This window comes from Myripristis murdjan, chromosome 17, assembly GCF_902150065.1.
Source record: "Myripristis murdjan chromosome 17, fMyrMur1.1, whole genome shotgun sequence".
Taxonomy (NCBI): domain Eukaryota; kingdom Metazoa; phylum Chordata; class Actinopteri; order Holocentriformes; family Holocentridae; genus Myripristis; species Myripristis murdjan.
The window spans coordinates 16,273,061-16,296,558 of NC_043996.1; the positions used below are offsets into that span (position 1 = coordinate 16,273,061).

The 23,498-nt window shown below is 39.7% G+C and overlaps 1 protein-coding gene across 1 annotated transcript; it reads right to left on the minus strand.

Moving 5' to 3' along the window:
• Positions 1–42: 42 nt before the first annotated feature.
• LOC115375068 (phospholipid hydroperoxide glutathione peroxidase-like) lies at positions 43–6,005 on the minus strand. The gene is made up of 7 exons (XM_030074347.1): positions 5,884–6,005; positions 4,865–4,959; positions 4,531–4,675; positions 2,409–2,560; positions 1,156–1,180; positions 954–1,013; positions 43–567 (listed from the first exon to the last, which is right to left on the minus strand). The coding sequence occupies exons 1-7, from the start codon at positions 5,947–5,949 to the stop codon at positions 535–537; spliced, it is 576 nt and encodes a 191-aa protein (XP_029930207.1). The 5' UTR covers positions 5,950–6,005; the 3' UTR covers positions 43–534.
• Between the last annotated feature and the right edge of the window lie 17,493 nt (positions 6,006–23,498).

Below are 23,498 nucleotides of genomic sequence, written 5' to 3' on the forward strand. Positions count from 1 at the left end.
TTTAATCTAATAAACACATACAAAGTGACAAACCTGCACACATCATGTGAGACAATGTTTATTTTCAGATTTGATCGAATGAAAACAAAAACGTAATCTTGTGATAGGATGGGTCCTACAGTAAACAATGCAAACATTATCAGTAGCTTTACGTGTGAGACACAAACAAGAACTCTATGGCAGCCTTGGCGCATACAATAAAAATGCCTTGTTTACACATTGAGTTTGTCACTGAACACATTGAGAATTGCAGTGCTTCGATATTAGGGAAAAAAGATGTCTTTTTGAGTGCTGGACGAAGATGTTGTGGGTCTCTGCTTGGAATGCATGTGTGTCTTGTGGGTGTCCCCTCCCTGTTCATACAGGGTATTGAGTGGGTAAGCTCTGGGAGTTAGTTGCACGTTGAGGATTATCAGGTCTGCCCTCCCCACTGGTGGGTTTACAGGCAGACCGTCACTGGTCCAGGCACACCCACCAATACCCAGCAGCCCATAGGAGAGGTTTGGGGTCAGACAAACACATGAGTCAGTAGTATTACAGGTATGTTGGCAAGTCCTTCTCCACCACCTGCATGGATACATAAAACTGAGGTTAGATGATAAGAACTGAGGAGAGTTCAGCTGCAGCACCATGGACAGAGCCCTAACTCTAACTCTGTTCACTACAAGGCATAAGACCACCCTCACTGCACACACAAACCATAGAATCAATGTTGGAGACATGCAAATTCATTTAAACCATTGGAGGGTATACATTTTATTTACAATGATAATCCATCTTCATGGCAACATAAATGGAGGCACATGCAACAGTAAATGAAGTTTCCTGAATTAACCTCTACGGGTCACCCACTGTCTCTATCCACCAGCACCACTGCACAGACTCAAACCAAGTGAAAGGGCAGCAATGAAGTAATTAGGCAGATATTCAAACCAACAGTGAAGGACACTTACACTGGGATCATCTGTTGGGCCATATCTCTTCACTACCTGCCCCTCTCTATTTATGAGAAACTGTGTGGGAATAAGACAATCATTAGCATACCATGTATTCCATATGCAGTTCTAACATGACAATTTGGAATGGCTTAAAAAAAACTCCATCTGAACAGAGATGGTACTAAAATGAACTGAACCAGCTTTACTGGTGAGTTACCTTTGTGAAGTTCCATTTGATGTTACTGTGGAGAGAAGAAACGTCAATCAGAACACAACCTGTACAGGAGCAGTACCACTGAAACTGCACTGACTTCACAGCAAAACTCACTGAACATGAAAGCTTACCATCACCTACAGAGAAGAAAAAGGTTGCCATAGTGACAATTTCCAATACCCCCCCCCACCCCCAAATCCACGTATGGAGATGAACAGGATGTGCAGCTATTACAAAAAGGTACATCCTTCCCCACTCCAGGGTTTCTCCGACAACAGTCTGAGCAGCCTATCAGGCCACAAGGAACCCGGCAAGTTTGTTGAAATTACTTGTACTGGGCACAGAGGCATTATGAGACATTTTACTTAATTTTGCATTGGAAACTGGATGTGTGTACCACCACTCTTAACTTTGATGCTTTGGAGTATGTGGTTGGAATCTCCAAATGCAAATGCTTTTGATGGCCCACTCATTCTGAACTGACTGCATTGTGCTGCTTTTGCAAGACAAATCAACAGACCTATCCATCAGAAACAGGGTGTACAGTGTTTTCCATATAATTATAATAATACCTGGGCAGCCCACCAAGATAAACTGCCAAAGTGAGAATTTGTTTCAAAATCTTTGATGATACTTTGGTGCCATTTCATAATGAGATATACTTTGTTAATCTAACAGCTGCTCTCAACTTCATTTACCGTCAAGGTAATTTGGCAATTTTTTTTGTGCTGATCTCAGTGCACCCCACATATCATATCATTAAATGATGACTCATTCAGTCTGGTTTCATTACAGCCAGTGTTTCCCATATCACTTTTGCTGAACTTTATAAAGAGGAGCACTGCAAATGTCAGCAGGTACAGTTTAATGTAAATCTTAGATCAGATTCCTTAATACAATTTAGCACAAATTGTCTTAAAGATTAAAAGATTAACACCCATTGACAATGATACTGTGAGCTAACTGGGCTCTAGTCATGTTTTAACCAGGCCTGCAATATAATTGAAATGCATAATCAGCTCACCATTCAATGACATCTAGGACCCACAAGAGTCTTAATTTAATATTTTATGTAAAATGTCATTTTTTGTGAAGTGAATTTGGCCCCTGAGACTGATCGAAAAAAATAATTTATTTCTGCCCATTTGCCTAAGCAGTTTTTTATGCAGTTCCTTCACTGGCACGTACCCATTTGATGCATGCAATGTCATGCACACTCTTGAAAATAGATAAGTGGGAGGACAGTAATTACTCACTTTCCCAGAGTTCCCTTGCCCTTGGGCTGTGCCTTCATCCACTTCCAGAGAGGGTGAGCATTGTCTCCATTCACCTCAATCTTGCTAAAGAGGTCAAACTCAGCATTGAAACCTTTGGCAAACTCTTTAATCTCTGCCTCAGTGCCTGGCTCCTAGATTAGAGCAAAACATGACAAATCCAATTGGAAACTGGTAAAGCAACTCAAAGTGATGTACATAAAGAAGACTATTTGGTAACATACAAACCATGTGAAAGCTGAGAGTATTACACTTTATGTCAGAGACTCAAACATTTTGCATGGGATTATGGATATTGAAAAGACTCTGATTAATGCACAGTAGGTTAGATGGAGGCTTTAGACAAGGAACCCAGAGCAAAAAAAGTCAAGGATCAGCACCAGAAGCCTGATAACATTCTTCTTCTACATCGGTGCACATACAGTGGTGTGAAAAAGTGTTTGCCCCCTCCCTGATTTCTTATTTTTTTTGCATGTTTGTCACATTTAAATGTTTCAGATTGTCAAACAAATTTAAATATAAGACAAAGATAACACAAGTAAACACAAAATGCAGTTTTTAAATGAAGGTTTTTGTTATTAAGGGGGAAAAAAAATCCAAACCTACATGGCCCTGTGTGAAAAAGTGTTTGCCCCCTAAACCTAATAAGTGGTTGGGCCACCCTTAGCAGCAACAACTGCAATCAAGTGTTTGCGATAACTTGTAATGAGTCTCTTGCAGCCCTGTGGAGGAATTTTGGCCCATTCATCTTTACAGAATTGTTGTAATTCAGCTACATTGGAGAGTTTGAGCATGAACTGCCTTTTTAAGGTCATGCCACAGTATCTCTATCAGATTCAAATCAGGACTTTGACTAGGCCACTCCAAAGTCTTCATTTTGTTTTTCTTCAGCCATTCAGAGGTGGACTTGCTGGTGTGTTTTGGATCATTGTCCTGCTGCAGAACCCAAGTTCGCTTCAGCTTGAGGTCACGAACAGATGGCCGGACATTCTCCTTCAGGATTTTTTGGTAGACAGCAGAATTCATGGTTCCATTTACCACAGCAAGTCTTCCAGGTCCTGAAGCAGCAAAACAGCCCCAGACCATCACACTACCACCACCATATTTTACTGTTGGTATGATGTTCTTTTTCTGAAATGCTGTGTTACTTTTACGCCAGATGTAACGGGACACACTCCTTCCAAAAAGTTCAACTTTTGTCTCGTCAGTCCACAGAGTATTTTCCTTGTCTTGGGGATCATCAAGATGTTTTCTGGCAAAACTGAGATGAGCCTTTATGTTCTTTTTGCTCAGCAGTGGTTTTTGTCTTGGAACTCTGCCATGAAGGCCATTTTTGCCCAGTCTCTTTCTTATGGTGGAGTCAAGAACACTGACCTTAACTGAGGCAAGTGAGGCCTGCAGTTCTTTAGATGTTGTTCTGGCTTCTTTTGTGACCTCTTGGATGAGTCGTCAATGCACTCTTGGGGTAATTTTGGTCGGCTGGCCACTCCTGGGAAGGTTCACCACTGTTCCATGTTTTCGCCATTTGTGGATATAGGCTCTCACTGTGGTTCGCTGGAGTCCCAAAGCTTTAGAAATGGCTTTGTAACCTTTTCCAGACTGATCGATCTCAATAACTTTCTTTCTCATTTGTTCCTGAATTTCTTTGGATCTCAGCATGATGTCTAGCTTTTGAGGATCTTTTGGTCTACTTCACTTTGTCAGAGAGGTCCTATTTAAGTGATTTCTTGATTGAGAACAGGTATGGCAGTAATCAGGCCCGGGTGTGGCTTGAGAAATTGAACTCAGCTGTGATAAACCACAGTGAAGTTATGTTTTAACAGGGAGGGCAAACACTTTTTCCACACAGGGCTATGTAGGTTTGGATTTTTTCCCCCCTTAATAATAAAAACCTTCATTTAAAAACTGCATTTTGTATTTACTTGTGTTATCTTTGTCTTATATTTAAATTTATTTGACGATCTGAAACATTTAAGTGTGACAAACATGCAAAAAAAATAAGAAATCAGGGAGGGGGCAAACACTTTTTCACACCACTGTAGGTACAAATGATTTGTCAGTCTAGATGGCTTTGTGTTATCATCAGGACATTAGAGAGCCTCACCTGTCCTCCAAACTGGTTGCAGGGGAAGCCCAGGATGCGTAAACCTTTGTCAGCATAGGAGACGTGCATTCCCGCTAGCTGAGTGTAGTTTACTCTGGTCTTGCCTCATTTAGAAGCTACATTCGTGATGATGCAGACAAAGCCTCTGGCAGGTGAAAGAGAAATAAGCAAATTAGAAAAATGGAGGTAAATATGGAGATTGTTCACTTTCAGGCTGTTGTGGCAGTTTATTCTGCCCAGGCGAAAACAAAGTGGACAAGTCACATGGCCATTATGGTGAGAATTTATGATGATGCTGATTAAGACAGTTAGAGCCACAGCCTGCCCTCCTTACCTGTATTTCTCCAGAGACACCTCATTGCCATCAATGTCCTTTGCGGAGAACTCATAGATTGACTTGGCACTCTGCCAGTCCCCCACCTGTGCACACTTCACAGGAGGAGTAAAAGTGTTAGGAGACAGAAAGGGGGCAGAACAGAGTGCAAAGGGTGATGATTAGTTAGGGCTAAAGTCCATGAAAGTGAAGCAAAGGGCGACACTTGTGCAACCGCAAGGAAGATATGAGTAAGACTCTGACGTGAAATGGGGAAGTGAACCAGTATCGTTTTATTAGTAAATGCACTTTGACTCGTTAACTTGTCACCAGCCCGCTAGTTTCCTTCACTTTATTTTACAAATTCACTCACTGTCTTATCTCTAAGGGGGGAAGCCTGTCCAGTCCAAATAAAGACTTTAAAGGGCCAAACATTTAGATCAGTGGCTAATGAATGTAGAAGCTCCCGCACTGCATGAGCAGAGGAAATAACATGATTTCTCAACAGCTTGAAGCCCTAATCTAACGGTCAACTAGTGGATATAAATGTAACGTTGCTGGTCTGTAACTATGGTATGGAGCTGTATTTGTTAACAAGACCTACACCATAAATAATAATGGATCAATAGCTAACGTTAGCTTCTTGAATGTCAGCGCTACAGCGGTTGGAGATGACGTTAATTACGCCAATCTGCGCATTCACGGATTAAACGCCGCGCATTTTTGTATTCCGAGCAAGCATGACTCAGCAGACTGGTCTACAGGGAGTAATGTTAGCGTTAGATAAAAACAAAGACGCCGTTTATCTTTACCTTCCCACTGATGCTCAAACAGTGACTCGCAGTAACTGAGCTAAGCTAGCTAGCTGCTGGGCGTACAGCGACGTCGGACCCTCACGCTCGTTGCACCGCATTTAAAAATAGATATACTAACTTTGACCTTGCTCGTGTCCATGGAACTGGCATTACAAAGCCAACGTAAGCTAACAGATTCATCCCTTCCCACATAAACACAGACAGATGTATCAGGTAAACGCTTACCATGCTTCTGAGGACTCCTCTGTTCCCCAGTAAGCCAAAAACCACGGCTGAAGTCCTCAGCCACATAGTAGCGACTCAGGCGTTGCGTCACGACGTTTTTAACCCCGCCCAGTAAGCGATTGATTGAACACTAACCATTAACCAAAAATGACTATTTAAATAACGTCGCCATAAAACTGAAATCACTCAAAGCTGTTTATTATGTTAAATTTTAGATGCTAATACAAGATATGCAACTTTTTTTTTTAAGGTAATGTCACATCTCTTCAGTGAATGATAATGTATTACATCTCATGCACATTTTCTAATGAACACAAACTAATTGGTCTCCATATTTTTCAATCAAACGGTTGGTGTCTGTAATTTTTGTCAATATGAATCAGAATGGACAGTGGAAAAGAATAGAATGGGATAGAATAGAATATCTTTATTGTCACTGTACAATGTACAAATTAAAAGTGCGATCCATCCAAAAGGACTGCTGATCTAGATTGTGTTTGCCTAAAATATGAGCCATCTATTAGTCCATCTTATTCACAAGCTCAGCCCTTGTATTTGTTTACAGAGGATCTCAAAGTGTGCATCAAGACTGAAAGGAGGTTCTGCCAGAAGATCCGAGAGAGGAGCATGACCCATCAGTGTCAAGACAGAGAAGAATTTCTTCCCAGGCTTTCTTCCTCACTGAAGGCCTTAACACACCAACATGAGTGTGAGGTTTGTGTGCTCACCTACCCAGAAGTCCAAATGATGTGATAGGATCATTTGGGGGATATGTTATTGAATTGCTGCCATACAGTGATAATACATAGAGTCTGCTACCTTGGAAAACAGAGGAAAACAACAAAGTTTAGGTGGTAGACACACACACACACACACACACACACACACACACACACACACACACACACACACACACTATATATATATTTGATGCACGTTTTTATCTGCTGTGTAAGCTGGATACATTTCCAACGATGCATATTTGCACTTTGACTGTTCATTACTATTTTATCTGGGAACATGGTATAAGAACAATGATGACACTGCAAATTTAATTGGCAGCGTAGTTATTCTATTGTATAGCTATCTATATCCTAACCTTTGTTGCTTCAGTGACACAGTTTATTCTCATGGATCATTATATCTCATCTTGCTCACTTACACACAGTAACAGCTCGAGCTTCTCTGAATATGTTGCAGAACATTATGTCTCTTGTTTTATAATAGGTAATGAAGATTATAAGACCAAATGAGACTGCTGAACATTGCATCGTCTACAGATTTTGTTCAGCACACACAGACCCAGACACATTACCCACAAGTAAATGCACACCAATATAAACACCTCAAAGCACACAAAGGATCAGAGACGAGGATACTTGATTTTCTTTTTCTTGTTTCTTTTTTTTTTTCAGCTAATGGCTCATAATGAAGAAATGCATTTTATCGTTGTACATTTTTTTGTATCCTCAACCAGAGTTACATTTAACTCTTTTTTTTTTTTTTTTTTACTTGTGCCTCCATCTCTGTCTAAAGCTCAAAGACAATTGTTGTGGCAGTACTGTCTGGAAGTTAATGAACTATAAGCATGCATTAATCATATTGTAGATTTATTTATTTCTTGTTTGTTTCTACTAACAGAACCAATCTCTGACAAGTTTACTTTGTGTAGTTATGTCCAGAGCTGCAGTTTCATCATTACTCCAACAGAGGGCACTGTCTATTTCTTTTTAAAGATTGTTGAAAATTTCCTCTGCCCATATATTTGCACAGCTAAGGCATTTTTTTTACATGATCACCCCCAGTATATGCTATCTCGACATATAGTTTTAATACTTGTATGCTGAATGTCAAGCAGAAGTAAAACATAACATGCTTTATCTGGAATATATCAAGTATGCTTATGTGGTATAACACTTATGAAAACCCCTGACTGAGACATACCAACCACAGCACTGTGGGAGACAGGACTTTTGATGCACATGGGCTTTGTTATGGCAATATTGTGTCATGGGACCCCATTGTCATAGTGCTCTATAAATAGGTGGAATGATCAGTCGTTGCAGGAGTTAACAAGAGGCTGCCGCACGTCTCTCTGCATGTGGGCGCAGCGGTTTGTCTGCCTTATAACACATACACAGGCACACTACACCGGGCAGGAACTGTGTTTCAGTGGCCTGGAGGTCACACCTTCAGAGGAGGAGAGTTTAAACAGGGTATAACAAATAAGAGAATCTGCCACAGGTTGCCACTAGAAACACTCAGTTCAAAGGCACTAATTAAACATCTTGCAGAGCCAATTAAAACTTTAATCAACAGAGTTATGCTGTAAGACATCTGCACAAGCTGTGTGTGTCTGTGTGTGGAGAGAGAGAGAGAGAGTGTGTGTGTGTGTGTGTGAGAGAGAGAGAGAGAGAGAGAGAGAGAGAGAGAGAGAGAGACAGTGTACATTAGTTACTGTTCTGTCTGCAGTCTGTAAGTGCATTTTGTGTATGAAACAAAAGGCATTTGGTGGACTTTTTTTTTTTTTTTCAACAAAGTGCCATACGTAACTGAATGCTCTAATAATAATAAGGGTATTGCTATTTACATGTAACACACACACACACACACACACACACAAACAATAAAATAAATGAAATAAAAGCAAGGTATGAACTACACCGTGGCTCAAAAACCAAGGTCTGGACCGAACAATGGATTTAGAGAATTGTTACATCCCTAATTATATGCCAATATTAAATCTGATTTGATTCTTTCAAGGAACAACAATCACCTTGAATGTTGTATTGCCAAAGAATATTAGGTTGGGAAATACAACATTTACCCGACTTAACGAGACTTCTGGTTTAAACCACGCCCACTTACCGTCTTGTACAGATAATGATGTATCTGCTCATCCAAGGTATTTTTGTGGCTCAGCAGCAAGCTAGAATTATTGTAATTGAAAATTTATCAGACAAAGAAGGTCACAGAACAGCAAGGTACATAGATAATGTGTGCTGCAGTGTTAGCTTTTTGGTAGACAAATAATTATGCTATTTTGTTTGGGAAGCAGCAGAAGAATTCACTTGGTCCAGTCCCATTCAAGAAATGTGCAGATAAAAAAAAAAAAAACAATTTTTTAAATGCCAGCTTAAATCACAGACTGTGACAGGGACAATAATGTGAAAAAGTTATTTGTTTTCCCCATGGATCTGGAATTACATCTAAGGCAAAGGTTTGCAGTAAACATTACACCAGACCTCTGAGGCCTTTTCTCCCCACAGCGGTTATGAAAACCCAACCATTCATAGTTTGAAAAGTTAGCTACCAAACCATGAACATATTATGGCATCACTGTCAAAAAGAGATATATAGGCTGTAACATTATGGCTAAATGCTGTGCTGCAATCATGATTTGAAATTCACTGTTTCATTTTTTATGTTGTTTTATTTTACTCCGAGAAGGTCATGTTGCATTGGTACAATCAATATTTTTACATCACGAGATGTAACAGCTCACTGGCCTGCTGATCCTCCTCTAATGAGAAGTGAGCTTTTGATCAGGGGTTAAATAAATAAATAAAAATACTGATTAAACTAAACCTTTCTCCCGTCAAGATTCAACTGATATGTAGGCTGAAACAGACTTGTTAGGATGACATATGTCACACTATATCATTCAGAGTCTAGGATGATGAAATGTCAGCATGTGATGGTTTAATTTAAGCCGTTGTGTGTGTGTGTGTGTGTGTGTGTGTGTGTGTGTGTGTGTGTGTGTGTGTTTTGTAGGGGCAAGAAAATCAACATTTGTATTGCATATTTTAATGATACATAAAGATTATCTTTCCAAACAAATTCTGTTCAGTACATAAAGCATAATGTTGTCATAAACTGGAAATAAATTCAGCATATATGGGTTGTCATGAAGAGTTTAATGGGAGGCTTGTTGTTGCCAACCGTCTCCTGAAACATATTCAACAGGGAAATATTTGATGATGTTTGGTGACATTACACCAAAACTCAGAGAGAGTCAAAGAGGGCCCGCTGCTTGATGTCAGCTAAGACTGCTCTGCTACTTGCTTTGCCTCTTGCTACAAGAGTGAGTGATTTGTGTGGCCTTTGCATCCACCCCAGTGAAGGTAAGTGAAGGAAACAATCACAGGATCATGGTTGCAGTCCAGCAATAGACCAAAAAAAAAAAAAAAAAAAAAGTGTTAAAACAAATAACTATTTTTTAAAGCAAAATTCCATCAGTTGGCCAATTTGGTCAGAGAAGTCATGAAAGGCTTTACATGGTTCTAGTGTGGAGATAATAATCCAGATACTTATTTATTATAAGTTTTTAAAGAGTGTCCATTAAGTGAAAACCTAGACACTTTTGGAAAGATGCCATACAATGAAACTATATTTAACAAGGTAGAAGGAGTAATCATAGTTTGTCAGTTAGAGGAACTATTTGCCACAATCAACAACCTCTCACTTATTTGTATTAGATCATTGCAGTGATTTGATTGGTTTAAAGTCACATGATCAAGTGCTGTATTTGTAGATACTCTGCTGGCTGTTGTAAAAGATATGTTTTATCTGACTAACTGACTTTATTGTATTGTTTGTATACAAATGGAGTTCATTTGATTCTTTTTTTTTTTTTTTTTAACCCAGACAAAGGCCACATATTGAAAGGAGGCCATTTTAAGAACAAATTGTTTTCCTTAGCACTTAAAGTCTGCCTTGGATTGCCTTTGATTCTCAGTTTTCTGTACTTCTCTGTGCACCTTGTTGCTGGGTAAAGTTATGCCAGAACATAAACTCAGCTGCTGATGGCAGTTGACCTGACAGGCGACTCACTGAGGTGCTGGGGAGCTATTAAGACCAGCTTTGACTCAACCAGCACCAGGAGGCTCATCCTCTTGCCTTTTCTGGAAGTAATCAAGCTTCACCCCCCAGAGCCCCATTAGAGAGCAAATCCCGTATGTAATAAAACCCTCTAACAAGTCACTTTGGCACTCTGAAAGCCATTTTCACTCTGCCTGTTGGTCCCTGTCATTTCTATATATCTATATATATATAAATTTTGCACTAGCCTCAAGCGTTTGCTAAATTTCCCACAGAGGCCTCAGAGTACTGGCTGCAAGTGCAACTGGTCCAGCAAAATATCTTTGGTAGGAATGAAAGCTCGCTTATTATTTGCTCTTCATGCCACATAGTTGCCGATCCCTAATGTAGATTATCGACGTAATTGCCACCCCATACGGCTGTAAATCTAAAGAGATGTCTGCCAGTTTTGCTCTGTTTGGTCTGCTTTCCTGTTTGTTTCTAAAGGCATAGAGCACTCTTTATTGTTGCCTGTTGTTTATCAAAAGTTTTCCCTGTGCCATGAACCAGATAATCAGCGCACTCTGTTTAAATGATGAGGAATGGTCTCATAAAAAGGCAGACCATAATGAAAAGAAAAAGTTGGGAAAACACAGAAAAAAACAAATAACTGTGTATGTAATAAAAACGGTGAACATGTTGCCTAGAAACAACCTCTGTTAAACCTGAACCCTCCCCCACTGACAACACACACACACACACACATATGCACACACACACACGACTACCCGCGCCATGGGAGATAAGATCAGATGCTTCTAGAAAAGTCGGGGTTATTTCTTGCTGTTTCTAAGCAACAAGTTCGCTGTCTTCTAGCCTTGGTCATATCTTCTGGCTTAACTAGAGAGGAACAGTTTGCAGTAGAGTTAGTTTCAAGTTGACCACATAACTTCTACTCAGAAATTTCACTTTACACTTGAATGTAGCATTAAAATTGACATTACCTGGGTTTGGTCACTGGGAGCTAATGTTGGACTACAGATTGGGATGAAAATGCTTTCCTACATCCTGCTGATTATGTTGGTGACATGACTTTAACTCACTGTATGCGCTGGATTTCTACATTTACATTTCAGACATTTCCAGAAGCTGATGCTCCTGTCTAGAGTGACTTGCAGTGAGTGCCACATTAGTGTGGATTTTAAATCGTTCCCATGTGTGTCCAGTGAGGACACACCCACACTGACTCAGCTGATTCTAATGGCACCAATAATAGCAAAATATTAACGCAATACAGGATGTCCTATGGGAGAGGCCACATGATATATGGCTGTTATTGTGTTCCAATAGGGAAATGGATGGTCTTGTCATTATTCTGTGTCTATAGCTCTTGCATTACACATTAAAAAAAATGCATGAATATACTGCAAAAGGCTACTGCTGCTTCGCCACACTAGTTCAGCAGTTTCTTACATGTTTTATGTGACAAAATAACTGTAATGAAAACAGATGGCAACCTATATTTGCATTGGCAGAGGCTCTTCTACATTTTAACCCTCGCACTCTCTGAGGGGATCCGTTGGCAAGGCAACAGATTCTCCAGTCTGTTTCCCATGACTGCATCTCAATAGTCCAGATCAGCCTCCTTATGTCCACATCTTCTTTTGAAAGAGTATCCACACCAGAAAAGATCAAGCGAGCGTACCATGTGCGTAAAATTTCAGATCAGTGTTATTGTTACATCTTTTCTGACAGGCAATTGGCAATTGGCCCAAAGACCACATCCCACAGCCATATCGCTTAAAACCAGTCCCAAGAGCTATCCTCTTTAAGTACATTTATGCTTTCATGGCAATGAAAACACAGAAATGCAATTGTCTTTATCACATTGCACCAATAAGGCCATAATATGCCTTTGAATACATGGAACGCATTTTTAATTTACTACTATGTTTTTATAATGAATGATTTCAAAATAAACCTGAAATATTCTAACTCAACAAAATGAACTTTTTTCTCAGCCTCTCACATGTCTAAATCTATAGTAAAGGCCCTATTTTAATTATGTAGTTGCAATTAAAAATGTGAAGCGCTGTTATGCTCGGTGCACAAGCACAAAAATACCACATGAACAGGCATAGCATGTTTCCAGGTCATCTAAATACCAATTTGTCACAGTTCTGCACACAACAGTCTTTGCGGACTGACGGAAATAGGGCCCTAAACGTGATATTTTGCAAAAGCTACAAATTATATACCATAGCTCTTTGGCAGAGTGATTAAAACAGACAATGTGACAAAAAGAAGTTGCTTCATTGTAAAAAGTTAACTCAAGAGAGCACAGAGAGCAGAGCTGAACTTTGCTGAATATTTTTAAAATCATGCCTTGCTTGTCATGCTGCCACTTCTCACTGAAATATCACTTTTTTTCCCTTTGGTTCCAGTGTCTCCTCCTTTGCTTGCTGCAGTGCACCTCCTCTTATTATCTGTGCCGGCTGGTCTCCTGAGTCCAACAGTATGTTGCAACTTTCTGCTTCCAGTTTGACAAGATAAAGGAACATAATGAGCTTTGAGACTGCTGAATACAGTATTACAATTATAACAAGATTTCATATCAAAAGAATTTAAGGTAGCAAGGTAGCTGTGAGCGGAAGAAAAAAATGCATTCTGCATACAAACAGAGCAGAGAATAAGTTTCACTGACTATTTTGCATGCAGACAAACCTATTATTGCAAGCTACCAGGTTAATGTAAGTTTTGACCCTAATAGCCCTTATAGGTAGATGTAACCATACCATAACCACCGTCTGTTTTTTTCCCAGTCTTCCCATGGATGTTAGATGTATGTGCGAGATAAAGCCTTTGGGAAAGAGTTGTTCTGAAGACATTTGCAAACAATGAATTCACATTTCACAAGGAGCATTCATGAGTTTATGCTGAAGGTCTCTGCCTATTGTGCTGCACAAGCTTGGTTGTTAACAGACCAAAGACTGTTAGTCAGTCAGTTCAAGGCACACAAATCCACAATAAAACATTTGCTTACATGTTCTGTAAAGCCATGGTGACAGTAATCACAGATTTCGTCAGACTACCGACAATAGAGGAAGCGAAATAGGACGCCTGCAAAAATGGTCCAGTGATTTCAGGATCGGTTCTTCTTCCCTTGAAGTGATCAGATGCATCAGTAGCAGTCACATTCCTGTGTTGGCACCCGGTGATGGCTACAGACTTCACTCAAACTTTGGTCACCAGCCACTGCTCACAGTCACCCGCATTGAGTAGGGTGGGCCCCATGATTGGGAAATGGACAAAATATGGACCTGCCAAGGCTGTCGGTGGTCAACATGGTGACGAAGAACCAAGAACCACAGAACTAGTTCCTTGGCTGCGATGAAAGATCATTTTGGAGGGACAAACGTTAGTGCACTTGACAAATGTAGCAGAATCTGGCCAGAAGCTCAGCTCAAGTTTGCAAAAGGCCAATGAGGCAAAACTGAGAGCATGTGGCAAAGATTTTGTGGTCTGATGCAAACTGGAGTCTTGCAAGGATAAAGGCAAAAATAAATATAGCCAAATAACAAGCAAATTCTTGAGAACTTGCTTTTGAGCCCTTCAAATGCCTTAACTCTAGGAAAGTAATTCATATCCCAGCAGGGAAAACACCCTTAGGAAATTACCACAGGAGTAATATCACAGAACAAGATTGCAAAAGTCTTTGTGGCTACACTAAGACCCTGAATCCTACTGAAAATCTGTGGACTGACTTGTAGATAAGTGTTCAGAGACAGAACTGCATGAAGGCATAGCTTTTCAAAACGGGTGGGGAGATGCAGCCACCCAACTGGAACATGAACAAATCTGCAAAGCTCTAGCAAATCTGCAGAAAAAAAAAAAAAAAAAAAAAAAAAAAAGATTCCAGAATCCAGATATAAAACACAATAGTGAGGTATCCGCACAGACTTTAGGCTGTATTGGTTGTTAAAGGTGCTCTTTCTGAATCATGGGGTTGAAAACAATGTGATCTGTGTATTTTATTTTAAGTGAATTTGCAAAGTGAATTTCTAAAAATATGATATTTCACTCTACAAGATGCAGAAAAAGTCATGGCAGCTGAATCCTTTCTAATGGCGCTGTAACATTTCAGAATGTTCATAGCCAAGCTCCTTATTATTTAGTTAACATATGTATTTCCGTAACTATTTACTGCACAATCTGAATTAACATGAAAGATGCAGCTGTAAGCAAGGAGAATTGATATTGAGGATGTTTTTGACAAATTTACCTGAACTGGCTCTTGTTATACTTACATGACACCAACACCGACTGCTGGGCTGCAAAATTGGCTTCAGAGCTACAGAGGCTGCATTAATTTCCTCACATAATGGCTGTTGCAAAGGCTTTGTAGTCTGCAAAGGTTTTACTGGCTCACACCAAGTGGTTGAAAGAGTCACAAAGAGAGACAGAGAGAACATGACTCATGTCAATAAATAATGGAGTAAAGTGCCTCTGTTGGAAATGTACTTCATGCCATTTTTAGGCTATTAAGACATGTAATGTGCTGCTGGCTGTCACAGTGCCACACCTCTGCTGTGGCTATGCTTTAAAAAGAAAGATAAGTGTATCAGCGGTGCCATGGGGGAAAAGAAGAGACCTGCTGCCTCACGGTGTGCCTGACCTCTGCGTCTCTATCTCTACAGAAGGCTTTCTCTTTCATTTCCATTACTGCTCCCATGTCTCGATTTCTCTCTCTTCTGTTCTCCACTCTTCTCTTTTTCTACACCTCTCCCTCTCTCTTTGTGGCCCCACCACCCTGTTGTGTTCGCACTTTTTTTTCCCCCACAAGCACCTCAGTTACCTCCTCACACTCAGATATGTCAAATGCACAGGTGCCAAAGCAGACACACATACAACACAGCTTAATTAGTGAGTGTCAGAGGGACTACCACCAGCTCCCTGCTGTGATACATTCATAACTGGTGTTCGTGTGTGTGTGTGTGTGTGTGTGTGTGTGTGACAGGGAGAGAGAGCTTGCATTTGTATTTCATCAGGTGATGACGCTCTGACAGTGTGATATGACACTGTCATTCCCTTTCGCATTTTCATCTTTTTATAGTCACAATTAAAAAGAGAGTGCTGACAAAAAAAAATCTTATTTCCATCACCATTATTGTCATATATATCTTATATATACCTATACCCATATATACCTACAAGTGATAATAGTCATATGATTAGTTTGTGCAGAATTTATATATTAGATCAACATGTGGGAAATAAGTGGCAGGAAGTCAAAAGTGTCGTCTGAATGGAAAAAGTTACAGGTACAGCCGAAGTCTTGCTGTTTTTATTGCACCACGAGCACTGTGATTAAGATGTTGACAGCAAGATAAGAAAAAAAAGATATGAAAATGCATTTAGCTTCTGCCTTGTCAGATATTACTATTGGGTTTAACTTGCTTGAATCATTTCTCATTTTAACATGCTTTCAGTGCATTGTCTTGAGTCACTTTTTCTCTGTGCCCTCATTCATCAACCTATCATACAATCAAATCTGTTGTCATTTCACCTCTCTGTTTTTATAATAGCCTAAAATCAATTTCACATCTGCCAAGAAAAATATGTTTGTTCATTTTAAAGGAGTCAAAGTCTCAAAGAAGTGTCTTTATGGAGGCATGAAGCAAAACTGGTCAATTTTAAGCTGTCTGTTTTATATAGACCAATACCTGCAATAAAGATGATTTTAATGATTCCCACAGCTTTCCTTTTTGTAGGCTAAGAGCCACCAAACCCACATAATTTTGTGTGTCATGTAAATAAGCAACCTGAATCGCTTGGTGCACAATGGACAGCTGTGTCTGATGTATCAATCTACAATTTAAATTGCATCCATTTTACTGGTTACAGAGTTTAATGAAGTACGTGTGGCAAGTGTCTCATTATGGATCATTTCCAGAGGAGATTCTGCACTTGCCATGATAGCCTGATGAATGAGGGCCTGTGTTTCTATGGTTTGGTGACGATGGGAAGAGGCAACATAACTAAACATAACTAAAAGGCTAGGTGATGACCTAGCAGTGATAGAACTAGTTAACTATGAAGTTAACTAGTTACAACAACAAATATAATTGTTCTTGAGAGGATTTTTTAGAGTGCTTTTGCTCTTCACCTTGAGAAAGTACTGAAGAATCAAATCTGACTTTTATTGTGTGTTCTGTTAAGGCAGTAGAGGGAAGCTGGGCGGGGCGATATGGACAAAATCAAATATCATAATATGTGTGACCAAATACCTCAATATTGACATTGTGACAATGTTGTAGGTATGATTATTATTTGTGCTTTAACATAATACCTACAGAATGACAGTTCTGATAAATGATCATTAGCAATGTGGATGTGATGACCAAGCAGGCACAGGCAAATAACAGAACAGCTAGAATAGCCTTATGAGCTCAAAAACTGCATCCTTTCATGATGCAGCCTTTAAAACCAGGAAAACACAAGGCTATATGCCATATCACAATATTACAATATCCAAAATCCCAGGTGATATACTCTTACATCAACATATCGATATAGTATTGATACATTGCCTCACCCTAGTGGGAAGTATGAAGAGCTCTGATATATAATGGCTGGTTTCATTATATGAAGATATGTTCATACATACAAATGCAGGCAAATGTTCATTGGCTGCTCAGGCAAAAATTTAAGTCCTGGTGTGCTTGATGTTGGAGGTTAAGGATGGGACTCACACAGATAGCAGTCTTATGGTCTGTAGTCTGCCTGAGGATTATTGATTTGCCACAGGAAAATGTTTTCTGAAAATCAGAGAAGGCATTTTGGCATTTTTGTTGGTTAGGAGGAGAAAGACATGCAGAAGAGTTGTTGTGGGCAGGAGGAGGTTGTGTTATGTAAGATTAGCTGGGTGGACTCTGCTGAACTGAACCTTTCTTCCATGATGAGTTAATGTTCGAAAACTACAGCCAAGTGGGGTCAGTCATTCCCACTTCTTTGATGGGTTTTGTAGCCACAGTTTCAAAGGTCAGCGTTCACCTAACCTGAACTGTGTGCAATTGTTAAAATGGAAATTGTTTAGCCAACGGAGGCAAATGTTCTTTTCACCCATCGAGTAGATGTAAATTGCATCAATTTAACTGATGTGTGACTGCGCCACTTGAGTTACTTTTTTTTCTGTTCCTGCAAAGGATCTGAGCTGAAGCGGGACCTTCAGTAGGAGTGTTAATTTCCCCCAATCCCAGGCCACACCACCACAGACCCAAGTTGTAAAAACATTGCTGTTTTAAATAAATGAAAAGGCTTAAATAAACAACTAGTGAACAGCAGCAATGGTAACACATCTTAACGAATATGTAATTAAAACAGGTCTTTCCAGAGACTTCTCAATACTGCATCCCCCAGAGTAAGCTGCCATTTGTTTCACTCTCTCAACAGTGTACAGAAAAAAGGCTCACTAATAATGTAAATTTCCCTGGGTGTAAATCTCAAGGAGATTCTTTCTGCTCCTGCATCTTGGAGTAACTCCCAGGAAAACGGTGCACCTGTTTTGCAATCAAACTAGACTGGCAGTGATGAATTGGGCAGCAAGTGTAATTATGGGAGAGGGCGATGATAGAGAAGCTGGCCACAAGTAATATTCCTGGTTTCAATAAATATTAAAAGTGCAGCACAAGAAGATGATGGTTTTACACTACAAATAAGCTCAGCTTGTGCATCAAAGGAGCAAAAATGAGCAGCCTCACAAACTATTTCCATATCCTAAATAAAGCACACATATGTTTATCAGTCTGTAACACAAAAAAATCCAACAAATCTACCAATTAAATACAGTCACCCCATGGCAAAACCATGGATGAAGCTTTGGTTGAAAATGCCAATTGAAATTATTTGTTATAACAAAATGGGTGGACCATTACAGAGGATCAATTTGGCGTATTAGTCACATCTGCATCATTATTATTATTACTCTTGAAAGTAAGTTACTGATACCTTAAAGAGAGTTGCTTGTTCGCTTCTTCGTTCACACAGTATTACTCTTTAGTTGACTGTTTGTCCCAGCACCTACTGCACGCTACTCGCACCAGATGCCCCTCTACATTTGCCTTACCCAAGCTTTCAAAACGTGTCATAATCTGAGGATTCAGATGTCGTTATATTTTGACATATGTATTATATTCAAAGGTGAACTGTGCAGTTTGTTTAGTGTTACACTGTTATTCTGAAGGCTGCACACCCACACGGTAATTTGATTAAACATATTGTGCTTGTACCTTCTCCAATCATGTGTATTTACTTGTCAGACAAAGGCACTTGTAAAACTCTGTTGGCCGTTGTTGGAGTGGATTTAGGCAGTTATTTTTTAAAGCTACACTGAATAATATTTTATGCTTCTTTTTTTTTTTTTTTTTTTTTTTTTGGCATCCTCTGCCTTCCACTCTCGCTCAGTCTTAGATTGTCCTGTCTTTCTCTCATTTTTTTGTGTTTTGGTCATTCTCTGCTTTTGCACTGTATGTGTATGTGTGCATAAGACATGCATGCATGTTGACACATGCATGCATGCAAGCATCTTTGAGTAATTGGCATTTAGTGAGCTGTGCAGGTGGATTACATATGTCCTTAATTGGCTTGTAAGATTGACAATGTGCAGAAAACCAAGACTAGCTCCCGTGTTTTCCTGTATGCTTTAAAATTGTATTGTTAACACTTGTAACTTTGTTCACTGTCAATGTCCTCTTCATGAAGACTCTGTAAAGTGGCCTACAAGGGCATATGGCATAAACATTTTAAGCTGTAGCATCTCTTTATTTAGCTTTATTCTAAACATAATCCACAGTGTAACCAGATAGAAATCATAACAATGGCTCTCTGGTAACATCCACATTTCCTGGCACTCGTGTCCAGCTTGCTGAGGGCTGATAAGTCTCCAACTGCAGTTTGTGGGAGTGTTAACCATATAAATAAATGCAGGCTCTATGGTGCTAAGCATGGCCTGTTATTGTCACACCACCTTGGGCCTCTCTCTCCTCCTCCATTTCAAACACTTTCACCACTGGGCTGCCATTGGGTGGGCTAAGGATTACAATGGATAAGGACAACCTTGGGAAAAGAGTCAGTTGGTCATATCGAAAGGCTGAGTCAAGTATAGCCCTATGCGTGTGTTTGTGTGAACACTTTGTTCCCATACTAAGCTTTTCCCCCTCAACTCTTGTTTCACACTGGCCTCTCCCATGCATAAAAGGTTTCACATGTCACACAGTGATATGTGAAATACATAATGGCAAGCCGACCTGTCTGTGTTTTGACACGGCCTGCCAGGTGAAGCACTTCACTAAGTTTTAACAAGCAGGTTCAGGTTAAGACAGAAGCCTATTAGGATTCACATTTTGACTGGCGCTTACTCATTCTATCTCTGTCCAGAAAGAGTCAGAATTCATTTCCAGATTGACGGGCCTTATTTAAAGTGTCACCCCTGGATTTGTACAGGTTGCTCCTTATAATTAAAACTTCAGATTTTGCCTGTACAAAGTTTAAAGTTGAATGGGCTAATGTGACGATTTCAGACTGTTAAGACCTTTAGTTAGTTAGTTAGTTAGTTAGTGTCCTTACCAGATCTGCAGTAACAATGAATGAATAGTAAAAAGATACATTGCAAATATGAAATATTGAAAATTAAAATGTCTAGAAACACTCTTAGTTACATAAATGAAATAACAATAAAAAGCCCATTTATGTCATCACAAGGTGGTCGCAAGTCAACAACAGCGTCTCATTGTCATGATTATTTTACACAATTACCGCTTATGCATTCAAATGTTCCAGAAAGCAGAACTGCATGTCTCCAGCCTGACCATTATACTACTTTAATCAGCTTGTCCTATTATAAATACCGTTAGCCATTCACATGTAATGTGCTGAAGCAGAGCAATGAGTCATTCACATGTTGCCGTACTAAAAGGCATGCTAAAGAATTGTTCAAGAGGTTGAATCAAGGGAGAGACAATATGAGGGAGCCTAAAGGGTTTTTCATTTCATTGAACCTCTGATTAGCAGAGTACTTCACTCCCTCCATTTCCTTCTCTCTCCTGGGGCTTGGTGTTTACTACATGGCCAACTTACTTAGTGACAGCAGGATGTCTCTCTGTAGGAGGCAGAATTAAAAATAGGCTGTATGTGACACTAAACTTTTTACTATAAAAGCAACAATGGAAAAACAAAAAGCTAATATATTAAGATGCATAAGGACCACCACAACTCACCAGGCTCCCTGTGACAGAGTGGGTAGGCTGATTGTAGCACACCAGAGGAAGCACTCCAGTAGAAGTACACACAAATTCTTTCACTAAGACAGACAGAGACATGATTTAAAAAAAAAAAAAAAAAAAAATGGTAAAGTTTATTGAGAGACTTTGAAAAGGAACAGAAGGAAGCTGAGGGAGAAGAGAAGGTTAGGTCAACACTAAAAGCAACATCCTTTAGACTGTGAAAGAATAGAAATACATATTAAATTACAAGGGCAATACCTATGACTTCTTTAATAAGTTGCATCTATTTCATCTCTAATAAAATGAAATTACAAAGTGTCACTAAATAAAAGCTAAGGTGGCTGAAGCCACCAGAGAGAGCACACAGCCCACTAGAAAAAGTGTACACACTTTAATACTCTAAATATTTAAGACACATTTGCTATCGGGCAAAACGGCAACTGCAGGAAACTACAGAAGACAGAAATAATCAACACGTTGCCCTGCAGACACAATAACCCAAGAATGATTTACCCCAGGTGCTGCAAAGCACACTTGTAGCAGCCAGTAATGTAATAGCTACCATTAAAGTAATAACTGCCAATAACATAATCATTTTTGTGTTCTCAATGTAGCGAAAGTCGATGATGTAACAACTTGCCAATCCTGTAAAAATAAACAATAAAATTTCTGAAGCAATTACCCAATAACTCATAATGTTATCCATCATCTTCAACCATCTCCTCAACCACCAGTAGGAGGCAGGGCTTGAGATAATCAAGTACCACAAACAAATAAATCATCATAATTCCTAGAGAGAGGGCTGGGGGGCATCAGCCAGCAGGGGGGTTCTGGGTTATATGGAAGCCTCTCGGTGAGGTGTGGCTCAGGAGGTTGAGCGGTCATCTGGTAAATGGAGGGTTCCCGGTTTGATCCCCGGCTCCTCCAGAGTGTGTTGAAGTGTCCTTGAGCAAGAAACTGGACCCCTCACCGCTCCTGATGGACAGCTAGGCACCTTGCAAGGCAGCCTCTGCCATCAGTGTGTGAATGGGTGAATGTGAGGCAAACACTGTAAAGCACTTTGAGTGGTCAGTAGAAAAGCGCTATAGAAATGCAGTCCATTTACATTTTGATCAACATTTTTATCAGATGATGGTTGAATCCATATTGATTCAGTGTCAGTTGTGGTTGAAAATGACACTTTCTGTATAATTTCAATGTCAGGTTTCAACATGGATTCAATATTTCTGCCTGACCACATTTCAACATTGTTTCAATCACATTTTGCTATCTGGGATTGTTGGTGCAGAAATGTTATTACATTATTGTAGTTATTACATTATTGGCAGCCTCAACCCCTCTACTCGCCAAACTCTTTCCTTCTTCTAGGCCTACAAAGATCAACCCGATTACTTCAGCAGAACAAAATTTAGCGTACGTCACCTTTCTCTACTGGAAGTCAACACTGGCAGGAAACACAGGGCAGCTGCCCACTGAGAAGAGACACATTTGTGTCTAAAAACCACAGTAAGACTCAAAGAGGTACCAACACAACTACCCACCCCACAGTTAACAGAAAGAACAGGAAGTCAAGGCATCATAGGGGTCATTGTTTCATAGCTGCTGCCAACTGGCCCTCTAGTGCACTGTCACTGATTGAGAGGCTTGTTTGTGGGAAGAGCTGCTACCTGGCCACATCCATGTACAGGGAATTCATTTAGGAACAGGTAGGAAAAGTGTGTGCAAGGACCCATAGGAAAATAGCATTCCCTGCTACACTACCATTGCACAATATTATTTTCCTAGAGTTGTTTTATGAGTCACCGTAGAATCCTGTTACTTCTATTATTTTTTTTATGTTTTTCCCCAAATCTTTGATGTCTTTACAGAAATGTGTATGATGATTACACATTTTTGCAAACCTTGCCTTTATACCTTTATCTCTTTGGCATTTGGGAGAGTTAATACGCCACCAACAAGAAAATAAAGCAGGCAACATGCCGCTAACAATAGTTTAAAGTATTCAAGTATTGATATTTTAGCATTAACCTCAACCATTGATTTTCAGAGCTAATCAACTTTGTCCCACCAATCAACACGAGTTCATGCCTGGTCATGACAATTCACATATGACCTGGGTCACAACCCGGGAGTGATGTATAACAATTAACTCACATGGTGGAAATGGGCAGAGTGATCCAGACAGCAAACAGTAGGAAAGGATCTCAAAAACTGATGAAGAAAAGCATATTTCAGCCAAGAAAGATTTGCTATGCATAATACTGATGTTTTTCAGCAGGGCATGTGACAACTGTTGGACCACATAGAAGTCCAAATGTAATAAAACAGATTTAAATGCTAATTGCTGAGGGCAAAGCTGATTTCTTAATAATGTAATGACATTTTTAGATTAACTGGATTTGTTAATTTATAAGAGATAGAGCAGATGACAGATGTATCATCTCTGATTTTTTGTTTTGTTTTAATTAAAAAAAAGTTACAGCTGTAACCCTAAGTCTAACTCACAAGACGGTCAACACAGATTAACTCTTTCAA